Source organism: Lissotriton helveticus, chromosome 4_1 (assembly GCF_964261635.1).
Source record: "Lissotriton helveticus chromosome 4_1, aLisHel1.1, whole genome shotgun sequence".
NCBI lineage: Eukaryota > Metazoa > Chordata > Amphibia > Caudata > Salamandridae > Lissotriton > Lissotriton helveticus.
The window spans coordinates 703,953,923-703,973,189 of NC_136063.1; the positions used below are offsets into that span (position 1 = coordinate 703,953,923).

At 51.8% G+C, this 19,267-nt stretch overlaps 1 protein-coding gene across 1 annotated transcript in view; it reads left to right on the forward strand.

The window, feature by feature from the left end:
* Positions 1 to 19,267, forward strand: part of PRKDC (protein kinase, DNA-activated, catalytic subunit) — a 3,158,350-nt gene that overhangs the window by 2,394,260 nt on the left and 744,823 nt on the right. Inside the window, exon 73 of the mRNA XM_078687323.1 lies at positions 15,753 to 15,913. Coding sequence (XP_078543449.1) covers positions 15,753 to 15,913 — 161 coding nt within the window. The remainder of the gene's footprint in view (positions 1 to 15,752; positions 15,914 to 19,267) is intronic.

Here is a 19,267-nt window from a genome sequence, read left to right on the forward strand (position 1 = left end):
CGGCGAGTCCACATCATTCGTCGGGCTCCAAGTCCTCAGGAAAGAGGCACAAGAAGTCAAAGAGATGACATCGCTCTTCCGACTCCACCCGACGCTCGCACGATGTGGCCGGGGGTTCGGGTGACACCGCCCCCACGGCTCCGCCGGAGCCGCAGGCGCCTCGGCCAGCTCCATACCCGCCGGTGCCTGGGCTGAACGTGACACCGGAGGAGATCGAGACCTTCCTCCTGGCCATGAGGTCCCTCTCTCCTCCTTTGGGTCCCGCGGGAGCGCCTCCGGGCCCTGCGGCCCTGACTGGGAGTCCATGCGGGGCGGTTGCTTCGGGCCAGGCGCCATCGGCGACTTCGGTCCGGACACCGCAGGCCCCCGCTGGATCCGGTTCCAGATCCGGGTCGCCGCTGGTCGACCTTACGACCCTGCCGGCGTCGACCCCCAGGGTGTCGCCCCCGGCACCGTCCCTGCACGGTGCCATCCCCGATCCCTCCCTCGGTCCGGATCCGGCGTCGACCGACGCTGCATTCGACGCCAGCTGAAGAACACTTCTTCTTTGATCCGGCTCCATCCTTTGACCCTGAATTTCAGGAGATGGAGGACAAGGAGGATTGTGAGGGGTCCGAGGACCCTCTGACACGTGAGTGTCAGTCCTTTCAGGACCGGACAGAGGAGCTAGGGGAGGCCAGTGGTCTCCACACATCACCTGGCACTGGTTTTGTCTCCCCTCCTACCGTGGCTACGGAGGAGGGGGCTGCTTATAGTGTGGTGCTGACGCGGGCAGCCAAGGCCTTGGCGCTTACGCTCCCCGTCGCTACTGTGAGATCTAATATCCTTACTGAGGTCCTTAAACCACAGACAGGCTCTCCGGAGCCTCTGCTGCCGTTTGAGGCTCTCATGAACGTCCTGTTGGGCACCTGGTCCAGCCCCGCTAAAGGCCCCTCTGTAGATAGGAACGTCGCCAGGCGCCCAGCTCCGGGCGACCCTAGCTTCCTGTCCACCCACCCCACCCCGAGAGCCTGGTTATCCAGGGCTCTACTTCCCAATCCGTATTCCCGATTGCACCCCCAGATCGGGAATCCAAAAGGTATGAACAGTTTGGTAAGAAACTGTTCTCATCCCTCAGTTGTGGGTTGCGGTCAGTCAACACCGCTTGCCTTTTGAGCCGTTATACCCACTCTCTGTGGGTTACGGTTGCGGCCGTGCTGCCAGAGTGCCCGGAGGAGGCCCGGGAGAAGCTGGCTCAAACCCTCGCGGAGGGACGAGACGCAGCGCGGTATTCCATTCGATGTGGGCTGGAAACCACGGACTCACTGGGCAGGAGGATGTCAACGACGGTGGCGGTTCGCCGCCACGCCTGGCTCAGGTCCGCCAACTTCTCGACTGATGTCCAGAACACCCTCATGGACATGCCGTTTGATGGCAGCCACCTCTTTCGTGGCAAGGCAGATCATGCGCTTGAACGCTTCAAGGACTCCAGGGCTGCGGCCAAGTCCTTGGGCCTCTCGGGCCAGCGTCAGCAGCAGTCTGCCTTTCGCTCCTTTCGTGGCAAAGGAAGGGGAGCCCCTTCACGTCCTGCCAGCCACGGGTCGCAGTCTAACATCCAGCGCGGCGGCGGACGTGGTAACCGCCGTGGCGGTGCCAGGGGACAACGGCGAGGCCAGCCCACATCCACCCCCGCAGCATCTGCCTCAAACCCTTCCTAGTCCTAGCTTTCAGGCCCATTCGACGCCAGTGGGGGGCAGGGTCCTCCATCGCCTCCTCCACTGGCATACCATCACATCGGACAGGTGGGTGCTGCAAATCGTCCAAAGGGGCTACACCCTCCCCTTCGGGGTGACCCCCTCCAGCCATGCCACCGCAGTACCACCGCGTGTCGGGGGATCACTTGCAACTTCTGCAAGACGAAGTATCGGCCCTCTTGGCCAAGGGGGCCATCAAGCGTGTTCCTGGGCCAGAAGTAGGGTGTGGTTGTTATTCCCACTACTTTCTGGTTCCCAAGAAGGACAAAGGGGGCCTACGCCCTATCTTGGACCTGCGGAACGTCAACGGCTTCCTCCGGAAGGAGAAGTTCAAGATGCTGACTCTGGCTCAGGTCTTAGCTGCCCTGGACCCCGGAGACTGGATGGTAGCGTTGGACTTGCAGGACGCGTATTTCCACATCCCCGTCCTGCCGGCGTTACCTGCGGTTCATGGTAGGCCACAAGCACTTCCAATTCACCGTGCTCCCCTTTGGCCTTACCAGCACCCCACGGGTATTCACGAAATTGATGGCGGTGGTCGCAGCTCATCTACACAGGTTATGGGGGGTCAGTCTTCCCCTACCGCGACGACTAGTTGTTGAAGGCGGGCTCGCCCCAGACAGTCGCCAGCCACCTCCAGACTACGGCTGACCTCCTGCACTTGCTGGGGTTTTCCATCAATGTGCCGAAGTCACACCTGTATCCCTCTCAAAGGCTCCTCTTCATCGGAGCAGTTCTGGATTCGGCGCAGTTTCAGGTTTATCCTCCCGAACAGCGGGTTCGGGATATTCAGGCTCTGATTCCAATCTTTCAGCCTGTATCCCAGGTCTCGGTCAGGTTGACGCTGTGGCTTCTGGGGCTGATGGCCTCCTGCATCCTTCTGGTGCATCACGCCAGGTGGCAGATGCGGGCTCTGCAGTGGGACCTGAAGTTTCAGTGGGCCCAGCATCAGGACAACCTGTCCGACCATGTCCTGATCTCGGAGGGCTCTACGAGACAGTTGCATTGGTGGCTCACGGACCGCGATTGGGTCAGCGTCAGATCCCTCTCCCTTCCCCAACCAAAGCACGTAGTTGTGACGGATGCGTCCCTACTGGACTGGGGGGCCACATGGGAGAGAAGGAGATCAGAGAACTCTGGTCTCCGGTGGTGTCCCGGCTACACATCAACGTTCTGGAGCTGCGGGCCATCCGGCTTGCACTCCAGGCATTCCATCCCTCTGTCCGGGGAAGTGTAGTGCAGGTGTTCACAGACAACACCACCGCCATGTTGTACTGCAACAAACAGGGCGGGTGGGGTTATGGACCCTTTGCCAGGAGGCTCTGCGCCTCTGGCAATGGCTGGAACACCAAGGCTTCACCCTGGTGGTTTAACACCTGGCAGGTTCCTTGAACGCCAGAGCGGACGAACTCAGCCGTCGGTGCATGATGGATCACGAATGGCATCTGAACTCGGAAGTGGTGCAAGGCCTCTTTCGGCAGTGGGGAGAGCCTTGGTTAGATCTATTCTCAACATAAGAGAACTCGCAATGTCATCAGTTCTGCGCGTTGGAATTTCTAAGGCGGCACTCACTCGGAGACGCTTTTTGTCGCTAGTGGAGTTGCGGTCTGTTGTACGCCTTTCCGCCTATACCACTTCTGCCCGGAGTGCTGAAGAAGATCAGGCGCGACCAGGCCCAGGTTATCCTTGTGGCTCTGGACTGGGCACAAAGATTTTGATATCCAGAGCTACTCCGCATGTCTGTCGATCCCCCGATTCATCTGCCTCTTCAGGAGGACCTTCTGTCTCAGCAGCAGGGGACGGTCCTCCACCCGAACCTGTCCAGCCTCCACCTCCATGTGTGGAGTTTGATCGGCGCCAGTTGAGGCCATTTGACTTGCCTCCTGAAGTCTGTGATGTCATTCTGGCAGCCAGGCGTCCCTCCACAAAAACGGTATACGCCTGCAGGTGGAACAAGTTTGTGGCATGGTGTACAGCAAAGGCTGTGGATCCCCTTTCTTCCCCTTTTTCAGAGGTTCTCCTCTTTCTCTTGCCCAGCAGGGCTCCGCTCTGGGCACTACCAAGGGCTACCTCTCTGCCATTTCGGCCTTCTTAGGGCTTCCTGTTCAGCCTTCTCTTTTCAAGTCCCCGGTTGTAAATAGATTCTTGAAGGGCATCACACACATGTTTCCTCCTGTTCCTTTCGTGATGCCTCAGTGGGACTTGAACCTGGTTCTGACTTTTTTGATGTGCGCTCCTTTCGAGCCACTTCACAATTGCCCTCTTCATCTTCTAACTCTTAGGACTGCATTCCTGGTTGCCATCACCTCTGCCAGGAGAGTGAGTGAGCTCCAGGCTCTTTCTTCTAAACCTCCTTTCTTTTCTGTCCATCCGGATAAGGTTGTTTTAAAAACGCGTCCCTCTTTCCTGCCCAAGGTAGTCACAGCCTTGCACATCGGACAGTCTATCACCTTGCCCACCTTGTTTGCGCCTCCGCATCCCTCGAAGGAGGAAGAGAGGCTCCACCGTCTGGACCCAAAACGTGCGCTCTCTTTCTATCTGGACCACACACGGCAGTTCCGGGTGGATGACCAACTCTTTGTTGGTTATGTGGGCGAGAAGAAGCGACGGGCGGTGCACAAACGAACCATCTCTCGGTGGGTCGTCTTGTGCATCAAGGTTTGCTACTCCTTGGCGAAAAAAGAGCCTCCTGTTGGGCTGAGAGCCCATTCCACTCGGGCTACGGTCGCTTCGACTGCCCTGGGTCAGGGAGTCCCCTTGCAGGACGTCTGTCAGGCAGCTACGTGGGCCTCGCTGCACACGTTTGCTAGACACTACTGCCTGGACAGCCAAGTCCGGAGAGATCGCTTCTTTGGCTGTTCCGTTCTCCAGGACTTTCTGGTGTGATCTTGGTTCGCAGACCCACCACCGGGGTTCGTATTGCTGGAGTATTTTGTGAGAAGTTAGCCTGGCATATGATGTCCACTATTGTAGTGGGCACCTTGCACCAGTCTAAACAACCCTTATTGATGGTGGTTGTAAAGTCAACCTTATAGACAAGCTATCCTAGTGGTAGCATGGACCAGCAGTCATAGGCTAAGACTTCAAAGAGCATGTAAAGCAAGCAGTTTTACCAATTAGAATCCCTTGAATACCAAATGAAAGGACACCACACAAGGTATATATCAAATATAAATGTATGTATTTCTAACACAACCCCTCTACACTCTTTATGAGGTCAGACATTGAAGTACATCACAAGTTACTCAATTAGCATACGATAAGTTTCACAAATACAGTTTTGCCCTAGGGGCCTCACAAACCATATACTAAGTAAGTGGTATAAGAACCACTTCAGGAATAGTAAATAGGCCTAGGGAGTCGCTGGGGCTACACTAAACAACCAAAAGTTAGGAAGTAGGAGACCCACGGGAGACGCGTGCAGTGTGGCAACACAGTCGCGAGTTACCATTGACTTATAATAGAAAACAAAGACGTTACAAAGTTACTGTTTTAGGGCACTTCTGGATGGACTACGACAAAACCCCTCTAAACTAGGACACTTGGAGAGTCAATACCCACGGGAGCACCGGAGTACTCGAGTTACCTCACCCAGGGAAGCCGGGTGCATAGGTGTCTTTTCGTGTCGGGTTTCGTCGATGCTTTCAATGGAGATCTGCAAAAGAAGTGCTGCAGGCGGCCAAAGGAAGAGTGTCCGGGTGGATCCAAGGGTGGATTGAAGAACTGAAGAGCCTGAAAGCAGAGGGGACAGAGTCTGGGTCACTAGCCAGTGACCAGGAAGGAACCAGGCGATGTCGTGATGCAATCAGGTGAAGAGGTGAAGCTTGTTTCTGCAGCCATGAGGACCAGGAGTTGTCGACGATGACCAGGAGCTGGATTCGAGCTGTCCCACGAAGGATCTAGTTGACTGCGGTGTCGGTATCTGGATTGGACCCAACAAGCCTTGGCAAACGCAATCCACGCAGGAAGTGAAAATTGACTTCAGGTCAGACCAGCAAGGTTTGGGGAGCTTCTCCTTTGTAGGGAAGCTGGAGCAACCAGGAAAGCAGTTTAGTTTCAAAGGTTCGTCTTCAGAGGGCTCACTAGCCAACGGGCTACCAACCGGGAAGACGCGTTGAGCTGAAATGCAAGAGCGGGCCCGAAGCTGCACTCGTGGATGTGGAGGGCTCAGCTTCGGTGCAAATGGCGTTTTGGTCTGGGGCTTCTCGTACCCCAATGCACAACTAAGAGTTACCTCAGGAGTCTATGCAGTTAGCAAAATGCAGGATTTCCAGGGTGTCCGGTCCCACGTCTCTCGTGTCTGCCACGGGTCTCAGCTTTGCTGTGGATGTGGGTTGGAGTCAGAGAAGTTTGAGAGTCCAGTTCCTGAGTCGTTGAGTCTTCGTGATCCGTCGGGAGCGTTGACAAAGCAGACCGGAAAGTTACTGGTGGTGCCTGTTTGCACAGGGTGGTCACTCCTTGACCACAAGGGAGATGTCTTCAGTCTTCTAGTCGGTATAGAATGTCGAAGGTCCAAGAGTTTCGTTTCAGAGTTTCATTCCAGGATAATCTAATGTCTGTAGACACAGCTCCTATCTTTATACTGATTTCAGGGGCTGGATTACCTGCTAGGTCCCTCCTATGGGTGGACCTGGGAAGGGGGTGGTTGCACCCCTTTCCCTTTGTCCAGTTTTGCGCCAGAGCGGGGCTGAAGTGCCCCAGTAACTGGTTTGAACCGGGCTATGCATGGAGCACCTTGTGTGTCCCAGGCAGTGTCTGGAAAAGCATCTTTCCATTCAACCCACCTGCCCCAATACACTACAGGCTGGCTGGGGAGGTGCTAGCACCTCCCTCGACAGGAAACCTATTGTCCATGCCTCCCTTGCTGGAGTTTCCCCCAGCTGCAGGAGGTCAGACTCGTGTCTGTGGCAGCAGCATCTATTTTGTGATGCTGAGGCTCTGTTTAACTTTAACCGGGTAAAGCAGTAACATACATGTCTTTTCCCTCTACAAGGGTGGAATGCTACCCCCGCCGCCAGAATTGGCGGGGGGTAGTATTCCAAAGTGTTTGACACCTTACACAACATGTTTTGATAAAGCCAAATGTTAGAAATTGGATTTATGGTTGGCTGAGGCTTGCGCCAAAGCCAGGTAGAAACCACCACTTTAGTCAGGGCAAGGAAGTTACCCGCCAAAGATAACCCCTGCTCACCCCCTTGGTAGCTTGGCACGAGCAGTCAGTCTTATCTCAGAGGCAATGTGTAAAGTGTTTGCGCACACACCCACCAGCAACAACATCCCAGGCCCCCCACAAACGGAACTCCACACAAGGTTATATATTAAAATAGCCTTTGTATTATACCAAACACATTAGATAAGAAACACACAATGTACAGTGTGCCACTGGCACGGGCAGAATTTACAGGGGATTGTGTACATATAGGACAGGGCCACATGGACCACTGTCGGGGAAAAAGCACTTGGTAGAACTAGCACTTAGAACATAGAACAAGCAGAAGCTTCACACATGATGCATGAAAACACATTCAGAGGTGTAGGTAAGATACATGATGCATGAAGACACATTCAGAGGTGTAGGTAAGCCACATGATGCATGAAGACACATTCAGAGGTATCAGAACAGGGTGCGCAAAACATTCTACACACAGTACATTTCCTAGCACCCTAAGAAGCACATAAATCACAATTAGCACAGAACTCACATCAAGGTCCAGGTTGCGCCACTGCGCCAATACCTACACGAAGCAGCTGCCCACTACTTGCTGGGCAGCTGAGGGACAAGAACAAGGCCTAAACGCTGCAGCTGGCACTAAGTGCTGCACAGCTGGGGAAGGCCAAAGTAGCGGCGAAGGAGTGCGCCTCACTCCTAAGTCACATACAGCAAGTCCCTAGGAAGCAAAATACCTAAACGGTGCAGCTGCCCGCTAATTGCTGGGCAGCTGTAGAATCAAACTGCGACATGGGCCCTCACTGGCCCTTAGAAACAAAACTGCGCCAAGCATTGGGGAGCCCTCTAGGCTCTGAATAAATCATGTGCATTTTGGGGGAGCCCTCTAGGCTCTGGGGGGAATAATGCACCAAACGGTGGAGCCACACGGGGCTCGGTGACTACATAAACTGCCTCTGGGAACCCTCTGGCTCCGGAAACAACTGTGGCCTCGTTGGAGCCATCAGGCTCGGGAAGTGACCAGTACAACGTGGGGGCGGCCCACTGCCATCCGGGGCCACCCTACATGCCCCCTACTTACGGGGCCTTAAAACCGGCACCACTACTTAGCCGCCCGGAACCCCCCCAGCCGTTCTCACTCACCGGGCTTCTTCCTCTGGTGGGGGCTCCTCCGGATAGCGGCACTTATCTGCGGGGCTTTCCGGGATCCCTGGGAGCCCCCCACTACTATTGGCGGCCTCGGCCGCCACCTTCAATTCACCCGGGCCCCCTCCTGGGACCCGGGGCTTTATGGTCCACCGGCAGGGCTCTCTCCAGCACACGGGAGCCCTGCTGGAACCGGCGACGCCATCTTGGTTGCTCCTCTTCCTCTCTTGGCGGCGGGCAGCCAATCGTGGCGCAGCGGCGGGCGGGACTTCCTGCAAGCAAGCTGAAGTCCCGCCCCGCTCCAGGCGCCTGGACCCCTGACTTCCTGTCTTCGGCCTGGCCACGGCGGTGACTGCTCGGGGGCCAACACGAGGGGTAGGCTCCCTCGGTGAATAAAATAAAAGTAGAAGCCGGGTGGGCACCCGCTATGAAGGGGCCACAGGGGGAATCCCTACACTCGGGATTCCCTCTCACAGGGCCACAGGAGAAAGGAGCCCAACGCTCCCAGGGCGCCCACACACAGCATCAATTCCTTGGGCAAAGGCAACAGCAAAGAAACCGGTCCTGGAGGTCAGGGAGGCAATGCAGGGCCCAGGGGCCAGCACACAGGGCACTCCAGCAAGGAGACAGCCCCCATGGCGGTCCCTCCTGGACCCCACCAGCAGCAAGCCCCCTCTGTCAGGAATCCAAAAAGTAGAAGAGTCCTCCAGGCATCCAGGGGCTAGGCAGGGCCCAGGGAGGCAAGCCTTCCCCTGGGCCCCAGCAGCAGCACGCCCCTGGTAGATTCAAGTCAGGAAACAAGAACATTTTCATGGGGTCACAGCCCCTTTTTTATACAGAGAAATCCTTTGTCTACAAAGGTGCAGGCAAGGGGCGAACCAGATACAACTGGTTCATGAGCACTTTGTTTTGCTCAGCCCCTCTTCCTATTCACAGGATGGGTCAGGGACATCAGACACACCACAGGGGGTGGAGCCAGAATTGTGAGGGGAAAGCCCAGCCCTATTCAGGGCCCAGGTGCACTCCTCCCCGGCCATCAACATGCAGATCTCCCATTCACCACCGGGGCAGACCCATCCTGACTCCTAGAGTCGGGCACACCAGCCAGCTCCAGCCAATCACAAGCCAGCCAGTCACTGCACAGACAGAACAACTTCTAGAAGTGGCCCGTCCACACTAGACACATGAATGCCGCACATATCATCGCGCAGCATTCAATCTCACGAGTTCGCACATACCAAACTCGAGCCTGCACTCCTCACACATCAGGAACTAACATTGACACATACATTCCCCATGCATTCCTATGGGAGGACAGGCCAGCCTCACCACACGCAGGCTCTTTATCCTGGGACACAGTGGTAAAGTGCGCAGAAGCCAAAAATCACTAACACCAAGTCACAATTGTAGGAAGGTGGATATCTGACGATGGTTACCCCCAACTTTTTGCCTGGTGTTTAGCTGGTTTTCGACTTAGTTGGCCTGGGATCCTGCTATTCAGGACCCCAGGCTATCTGCTCTCTGTTAAAATGGACCACATGTACTTTAGGTGCATTTACCAATTGGTATTGGGTCACTCTTGTAAGTCCCTGTATAGTGTACCATAGGTACCCAGGGCAAAAGTGTACTCAAGGCCTACCAGCGGCTGCAGCATGTATTATGCCACCCCTGGCTGGCCATCTAAACAGACACAACTGTCTGGTAAAACAGCTGGGGCAAGGTGGTGTAATCACCCTTTGCTGTAGATATAGTATACCTATATCTAACCCCAAAATGGACACATAGATTCCTATAAGTTACTCCTATGGCAGGCCTTATCAATCCTGAAGGCAGTGGGCCTGGAATTATGTGAGATGGTGCTCTAGCATGAGCTGAGCCTGTCTGCAGCTTTCGGAACCAAGTCCTTTAGCTGTTTTCATGATAACGCTATACTATATACTCTTAAGTGCATTATAATCCTTGCGGCTATTGCTAACTTTGGCATAGCATTATCAAAACATGTCGAGCAAGGTGCCCTACGAATTGGAATACTACCCCCTGGCCAGTTCTGGCGACGGGGGTAGCATTCCACCCTTTTAGAAGGACACAACATGTATGTAACTGAGAACCCCGGTTAAAGTTAACCCGAGCCTTAGCATCACAAAATGGATGCTGCCACCACAGACACAAGTCTGACCTCCTGCTGCTGGGAGTCCTTCCAGCAGCGGAGGCCTGGACTAAGGGATTCCTGCCTTGGGAGGTGCTAGCACCACCCCAGACAGGATTTTGTGTATTGAGGTAGGACAGGCTGAAAGGAATGAGACATGCGTGGGGCACACAAGGTGTCCCTGTGCATACCCCGGTTCAAACCAGTTGCTGGGGCACTCCAGCTCTGGCGCGAAACCGGACAAAGGCTAGAGGGTGTAACCACCCCCCTTCCTGGTCCCACTCATAGGAGGGATCTAGTCACAGTACAGCCCCCTTTAGCAGGATAAATGTAGGAGCTGGTCCCATTCCAAATTAGATTATCCTGAATTGAAACTTGACAAGAAGAAACTCTGGACTTCGTCGTTCTGCTCCACAGAAGACTGAAGAATCTCCCTTGTGGCCAAGGAGTGACCACCCTGCAACTGCAGGCCCCATCAAGCGTCCTAGCGGTTCACTTTGTCGTCCTTCCTGCCGGAACCAGACCTCAGAGCCCGACGAGACCCGGACTTCCAGACCTCTCCGACCTCTACCCACATCTGCCAGACAGCTGAGATCCGTGGGTACGACGAGACACGTGGGCCCGGCCATCTTGAAGAAACTGCACTTCGCTTCCAGCACGACTTTTGAGGCACCCTCGAGTAAGTGCTTTGGGGATTGAGAAGCCCCAGCCCCGAGCAGCTCCTGCACCGAAGACCAGCCCCCCAGCATCCACGAGATCTGCGTGGGGCCCTTTTGCTTGATTGCTGCTCGACGCGTTGTCTGGTCATTTGCCGGCTGGCTAGTGGCCTCCTAGACAACGACCCAAGAAATCTACACCGCTGGTCTGGTTGCTCCAGACTGGCCCTTGCTTCCTTCCAAAAGAGAAGCACCCCGGACCCTCCTGGTCCGCACCAGACGCCATCTTCACTCACCGCGTGGGTTGCCTTTGCCAAGGCCTGTTGACTCCGAATCCGGTTCAGACACCGCCGACAGCGAGAGCCTGCGTGGGACAGCTCGTGCCTCCATCCTGGTCGTCGAAGACACCTCCTGGTCCACGTGGCTGCAGAGTCAAGCGTCCACTCTTCACCTGATCGCGACAACAGCATCTGGTTCCTTCCTGGTTCCACACCGGTCACTGGCTAGTGACTTTGAACATTGTCCCCTCTACTTTCAGGTCCTCATCTTCCTCGATCCACCCTTGGATCGCTCCGGACATCCTCCTCCTGGTCGCCTGCAGCATCTTTCTTCAAGGCTCCATTGACTTCAACGCGGAAACCCGACACACTTTCACACCTATGCACCCGCAGCCCGTGGGTGAGGTAACGAGAGCATTTCGGTGCTCATAGGTAGATTGACTCTCCTAGTGTCCAGGTATCCTCTCGTTTTAGTCGTAACTAGTCGTAACTGTCTTTTACTTACCTTTTCGTAATTTGTTGTGCCCATTGACTCTGTTCTGCATCTCGCGTGTGAGTTCACACTCTGCTCACGTGTCCCGTGGGCCTCCTGCACCTTACCTAAGGTTAGGGTAGTGTAGTCCCAGCGATCCTACAGCCTCTGGGCAGCTTCATTTCCTCTATCGTTTTACTTAACCCATTTACTTAGTATATGGTTTGCCGTGCCCCTAGGGCACCATTGTAATTTGTGCGACTTACTGTATTTTTCTGAAGAGTATTGTTATGTGCTTAGCCCTCTGATCTCATAAAGAGTTCAGAGGTGTTTGTTAATAATAAATATATTGTTTATTTTCATAACAACCTGTGTGGTGTCCTTTCATCTGGTATTCAAGGGGTTATATGTGGTAAAACAGCTGTCTTCACATGCCAAAAGAGTTTAGCCTAAGACTGCTTTGTCCACGCTACCATTAGGGTAGCTGGTCTATAAGGTTGACTTACAACCAATCACCATAAGGGTTGTTTGGACTGATACAAGGTAATCACTAGAACTAGTGAGCATCATATATCAGGCCAACTTCTCACAACAATTAACAGCAAAAAGTTCAGGGGTGAACCTGCCAGAAGGGCCAAGTCCAACACCAAACCAAAGTTAGCATTAACCGTGAGGATTATAATGCACTTAAGAGTATATGGTATGGCTATATCATAGAACAGCTATAAGGACATGCTTTTGAAAGCTGCAGAGGGGCTCAGCTCATGCGGCTGACGCCGACGGCGATGCTCTCATAAAACCAAGCACTCTGCCTCCAGGATTGCCGAGGCCTACCATAGGAGTGACTTATAGGTGTATATGTGTCTATATATGTGGGTAAATATAGGCATACTATATCTAAGTAAGGAGTGATTACACCACCTTACCCATGCTGAGTGATCAGCCTGTGGTGTCAGTTTTAATGGCCAGCCAGGGCTGGCATGATGCATGCTTCAGCCCCTGGTAGGCTTTGGATGCACCTATGCCCTGGGTACCTATGGTACACTATACAGGGGCTCACAGAGGTGACCCAATATCCAATTTGGTATGTACCTAAAGTACATGGAGTCCAATTTATAGAGAGAGCAGATAGCCTGGGGCCCTGAATAGCAGGATCCCAGGCCAACGAAGTTGAAAACTAGCAAAACACAAGGCAAAAAGTTGGGGTAACCATAAAGTCAGATATCCACCTTCCTACACATCTATTCTAAAGTAAGGAATCTAACTAACGTGTTTCTTTCAGATAAACAAGTTACTTACCTTCGGTAACGATATATCTGTAAGAAACATTAGTTAGATAGATTCCTTACCGCCCCACCCATCCTACCCGTTCTGCGAACCGATATCTAGGGTTAAAGTCATCCCTTTCAGGGCCCTAGTTTTCATGGCACCAGTGTTGGTTTTTATCATGGCTCTGCGTTTCTGGCGCGGAAAATCTGTGTATAAGAACTGGCGTCAGCGCGCGAGGACGGCGTCTAAGTACTCCGACGACGTCATCCCGGTGTCGATGACAGACACGGATCCGCAGACTACGCCTACCGACGCGCAGGGGTCCTGCTATGCAAACATTTCCGGATCCAGTCTGACATCTGGGCGTTATTCTAAGGTAAGGAATCTAACTAACTAATGTTTCTTACAGATATATGGTTACCGAAGGTAAGTAACTTGTTCATTTGTGGCATGGTGCACAGCAAAGGCTGTGGATCCTCTCTCTGCCCCCCTTTCAGAGGTTCTCCTCTTCCTTCTTTCTCTTGCCAAGCAGGGCTCTGCTCTGGGCACTCTTAAGGGCTACCTCCCTGCCATTTCTGCCTTCTGGAGGCTTCCTGATCAACCTTCTCTTTTCAAGTCCCCTGATGTAAATAGATTCTTGAAAGGCATCACGCACATGTTTCCTCCTGGTCCGTTCGTGATGCCTCAGTGGGACTTGAACCTTATTCTAACCTATTTGATGTGCGCTCCTTTTGAGCCGCTTCACAATTGCCCTCTTCGTCTTCTGATTCTTAAGACTGCATTCCTGGTTGCCATCACCTCTGCCAGGAGAGTGAGTGAGCTCCAAGCTCTATCTTCTAAGCCTCCTTTCCTTTCTGTCCATCCGGACAAAGTTGTGTTAAAAACATGTCCTTCTTTCCTGCCCAAGGTGGTTACAGCCTTTCATATCCGGCAGTCCATCACCTTGCCCACCTTCTTTCCGCCTCCACATCCTTCGAAGGAGGAAGAGAGGCTCCACCGTCTGGACCCAAAATGTGCGCTCTCCTTCTACCTTGAACGCACACGCCAGTTCCGGGTGGACGACCAGCTCTTTGTTGGTTACGTGGGCGCGAAGAAGGGACGGGCGGTGCACAAACGGACCATCTCTCGGTGGGTCGTGTTGTGCATCAAGGTATGCTACTCCTTGGCAAGAAAGGATCCCACTGTTGGGCTGAGGGCCCATTCCACTCGGGCCACGGCGGCTACTACTGCCTGGGTCGGGGAGTCCCCTTGCAGGACATCTGTCAGGCAGCTACGTGGGCCTCACTGCACACGCTTGCTAGACACTACTGCCTGGACACCCAAGTCCGGAGAGATGGCTTTTTCAGCCGTTCCGTTCTCCAGGACTTTCTGGTGTGATCTTGGTTCGCAGACCCACCACTGGGGTTGGTATTGCTGGAGTATCTATTCTGAGGTAAGGAATCTAACACTAACCTGTTTCTTTCAGATGCACAAGTTACCTACTTTCGGTATTGTTCTATCTGTAAGAAACAGTAGTTAGTGTTAGATTCCTTACCACCAAACCCATCCTCCCCGTTCTGTGAACCGATATCTTGGGTTAAGGACATCCCTTTCAGGGCCCTAGTTTCATGGCACCGGTGTCGGTCTCTGGCATGGCTCTGCGTTCCTGGCACAGAAAGCTATGTACAAGAACTGACATCAGCGCGCCAGGGCGGCGTCTAAGTACTCTGACGTCATCCCGGCGACCACGACGCCGGTCGACGGACTAGGAGCCGCAGACGACGCCTATCACCGCGCAGGGGTACTGCTACGCAAAACTTTCCGGATCCAGTCTGACGCCTGGGGATATTCTAAGGTAAGTAATCTAACACTAACTACTTTTTCTTACAGATATATCGTTACCGAAGGTAAGTAACTTGTGCAATTAAGCAGTACAATATTTTGTATACTTTCCATGCATTTGTGATCTGTTGTAGATCATGAGATGTTTGAGTAGTAGTACTACTTGTATAGCGCACAAATCACCCATGAGGGTATCTCGGCGCTTGTATGCATACCGCTGTGGAACCCTTCCTGGCTTTTCCCTGTGAAGTGCTCACTCCTGGGCAGCCACAAGGTGAAGCCAGGCATCTTAGCGTTGTTGGGGCCATTGTGGAGATTAAGCAAGCTATTGCCCAGAGTTGCAGAGTGGGACCCATGATTAGAATAGGCACCGAGGCGAGAATTATCAGGTCTGAGGAAATTGAGCCCAAGACCCGCCGAGGCGGGAATTGAACCCTGGTCCCGGGCTAGACTTCTGCATCAGGGTCTGCCGTTCTAACCATTGAGCCACACTTCTCCAAGTAGTGTGTTTAATGTATGTAATGTTAGCATGTTTAATTGTGTTTTAGATTGCACTTGCACACTTCCAACAGTGACGGATTATACAATTTTTTTAGATGTTTTCATATGTTTATAAATTGATAAAGGATTACCTTGTTATCTCTTTTGGTTGTCATATTTTGTTACTGTTCGTTGATCATCTTGGATGGTGTATTTTTTTAAACTTTGATAAACATGCAAACTGTTATTATTTTTTTAATTCATTTGTTTTTGTCCATATATTAATTCCAAGTGCTTTACAGTATCATAGTCAAATTATAATGGCCAAGAACATTAAATCTCAGTGTCTGGATTAAACAAAATGTTTGTCCAATGTAATAATCAGCTGAATATTTTTTCATTATCCCATTAAACTCAGATCAGACTCAAAACTGCATGCAACTATTAATCTGAGATGTTTGTTCTTCTGTCCATGTTTTTTTTGTTTCTAATTAATTTTTCATTACACAATTGGATGACAAATTCTGAAAAACACGTCTCGAAAGAGGTTTGGAGTGATTGTGTTGATTCAATTATTTTTCCAGTGTTTGACAGCGTGGACCTGCAGAACTTCCATGCTGTTGTTGTGGAAAAAATGATGAAAGCTTTAAAACTGAATTCTAGAGATGCCAGATTGAAATTTCCAAGGCTCTTGCAACTCATAGAATTATATCCAGCTGACACTTTGGACCTAATGACAAGAGAGGTTAGTTACTTTGCTGTTATCTGTGAATTTGACACACAACAGTATGTAAAGATCACTTTAAACGTACTGTCAACTCACATGGGAGTCTGTGTTTTACTTGTTAAATTTGTCATCGTTGGCAACAATTGGGCACCAAGGCATTGGATAATTGGTGATGCGCAAACATTGACTTTGGAATAACCACAAAATAACATACTTAACCTAAGGAATTTCTGATAAGTTGTAGCTCTAACATGCACATCAACTTTCCTACAGATTCACACTACAGAATTATACCCCTTACATGTTTTCTTGGTTTTTGTTCATGTTTTAACTCTGAACGTTTTCCATATCAAAGACCAGGGGAAACCTGGTCACTCGTGGCCTCATTTACAAGTGAGTCTTATATATGGTGGAATTGTTAAGTTCCCCACTGAAAGAATTTCCGTTGCTATCGGGATAGTGTGGCAGGGAAAATATTGTGGAGTTTTCTGACCTAGAGATGAATCATCCAGTGTAGAAATTAGTTCCTCCTCCAGAAAATATAGACTGCCTGTTACAAGCCAGTTGTAAATCGGTGTTCATTAGTTCCCGAGTTATCTCTATTGTGTACGCAGCCAATCCCTAATACATAAATATGATTTAATAGGTGGCCTCAAATCTGCTTGTGCTTCTCACTTCAGACATACCACTGTCTATGGAAAGTAGTGTATAAAGACATTAAGGATTGTCTGTCTCTGTTGACAACATATGATAACTCGTTTACAAGGATATTAAGGGGTGTCTGTCTCTATTGACAGCATTTGAGAAACCTGACTTGTGCATTCCACCGCATTCGCACTGCATCACATTGCACTCTACAGCTCTCAGTGGAGAAGTGCACTGACCTCTCCACAGCCTATCTGCACCCCTGGATCTCCTACTTTCTTCAAATTCATGCGTATTGTGTTTGAGATAAGGGACTCAGACCTGGCCATTTCTTTATGATTGTGCTTATCTCTTGAGATACAATGTGTTGATAACCCAGCTGTTAAAGTTGATTTGGTGGTGTATTTCAGACTCGAAGTGCCCGATATGGTGTTTCACAAACACTGTATTCTGTTACAAAAATGACAGTGTACTCTGTCAGCCAAATCCTCATTTCACCTGCTCAATTGTGAGTCCGGTGGATGTCAGTTTTCGAACGGCGGTTCCCCTGCTGGCTCGGCTTTCAGAAAATGTACTCTGACAGCTCAGCAGAGTAGGGGGCGGCCAGAGCAAGATTTAGAGTGGGCAGTCGGATGTGCTTTTATTAATGTTACAAACAGAAACAATAAATAATGACCCCCATACCTTGGGGGCTATTAGTCTTTCAGAAGCAAACTCCTGTTTTGTGAATTTGTTTCTGAAAAACAAAAAAAAGGTTATCTGATAGAAACTTCTAGCCACAAATTCCTTACCTTCGAATTATCCCCAGGCATCAGACTGTATCTGGAACTGTTTTGTGAGCAATACCCTTGGGTGCCGGTAGGTGGCATCAATTGGCTCCACGTGGCTTCAGTTGCATCAGCAATTACATGTGCGGCGCTTATATAGGCGCCAACGCTCTGACGGCAGTTATTTTCTTTCCATGCCAGTCAGCACAAAACTAGAGAGAGCTACCCCCAGTAAAAAAAAAAATAATACTTTTTGTCTGAGGTTTTTGAGAGTTGTCTCGTAGTGTGACCCGGATGTCAACAAGGAAGGCTGGATTCAAGCCCAGCAGGTTCCTGTCACTGGTAAATGTCGGTGATTGCCCCACACCTCGTCAGTCTCTGGTACCTAGATTGCGGCCACAACGCAAAAACCTTTCTTGATTGCCGTGCAATCCACCATGTGGAGGAGTGTGGCTCAATGGTTAGAGCGGCAGACCCTGATGCAGAGTTCTGGCCCCGGGACCAGGGTTCAATTCCCACCTCGGCAGGTCTTGGGCTCAATCTCCTCGGACCTGACAATTCTCGCCTCGGTGCCTATTCTAATCATGGGCCCCACGCTGCATCTCTGGGCAATAGCTTGCTTAACCTCCACACCGGCCCCAACAGCGCTAGGATGCCTGGCTTCACCCTGGGGGTGCCCAGGAGTGGACACTTCACAGGGAAAGCCAGGAAGGGTTCCACAGCGGTATGAGTAATAGCGCCAGGAAACCGCTTGGTGGCAGTGCGCTCTACAAATACCTTGACATTTACATTTACCTCAAGGCCTTGAGGGAGCGATCTCCTTGCCGCCCGATGTGCGACTCTGCAGCGGTCTCAATCCCACTTAAGAGGAAGGTCCTGGGATCGATCTCCGAGCCATCGATCATCGTTGCAGTTTGTTGTCCTACTCGGGTAAGTCCCACAAGATGAAGAAGACGAAGAAGTCGAAGAGGTCTTCAACTTTGCACCATCTGTCGAAGTCATTTGACGATATGAGGGAGTGTTGTCACATGAAGTCTGGCTTCGTGGTTGAGCCTGGACTCGTTCCACGTACCCCCCAGTTTCAGGGAGCTGTAGCGACCCCGCTAAACTTTGTGAATTCTATGGGGCCATGCACCTCATATACACGCTGCCTATCCTGCAGGAGTGCCTTCGGGCTCCGCAGGTTCGGCAAGGGCCTCTTGGTTTCCTGCCGGTGGATACATCATCTGCGACAGTTGGGCCCCTTGGATCCACAGATAGATGCAGGCTGGCACTGGTCCCTACACCCCAAACTTCCCTGACGCCATTTCCACTGCTGGTACCTTCCAACTGCATCGTCCCTATTCTTAACCCTGACTCGAACATACAGCCGGAGGGGCATTGCCAGACGCTGACTGGTCCCATTCCTTCCAAGCCACAGCCTGAGCCCTATCTCTATGGGCTAAGACATGGGAAGGTTGGGAGAGTCCACTAGACCCTGAAGAATACCAGCCTCTAGATCCTGATATGGACTGATGTGAGGAATTGGCGGATGCCAGAGGAATGGACACCGCCCCAGATACTGGCTTAGAGTAGGGAACCTGTTTTGCTATGGTAGTGAGGAGAATGGCTGAGGTCCTGGTCCTTCAGTTTCACTCCGTGTCTGTCAAGACTACCGGCATGACGGAGGTGCTTCAACCGGGTGTCACCGCTTCAGAACTGTTTCTCCCATTTAATGAAGCCTTTATCGATGTCTTGCCTGGGCCTGGTTCACGCCCTACCCAGGGTCTCCTGTGAACAAGACAGTGGCCCACCACCCTCATCCGGTTCCAGGGGAACCCTCATTCCTCACCCAACACCCCACCCCGGAGAGCTTGGTAGTCCAATCCTCTACTTCCCAAGTAAATTCTGGTGCATTCCCTACCACCCCATGGATAGGGAATCCAAAAGGCTGAACATCTTGGTTACTAAAATATTTTTT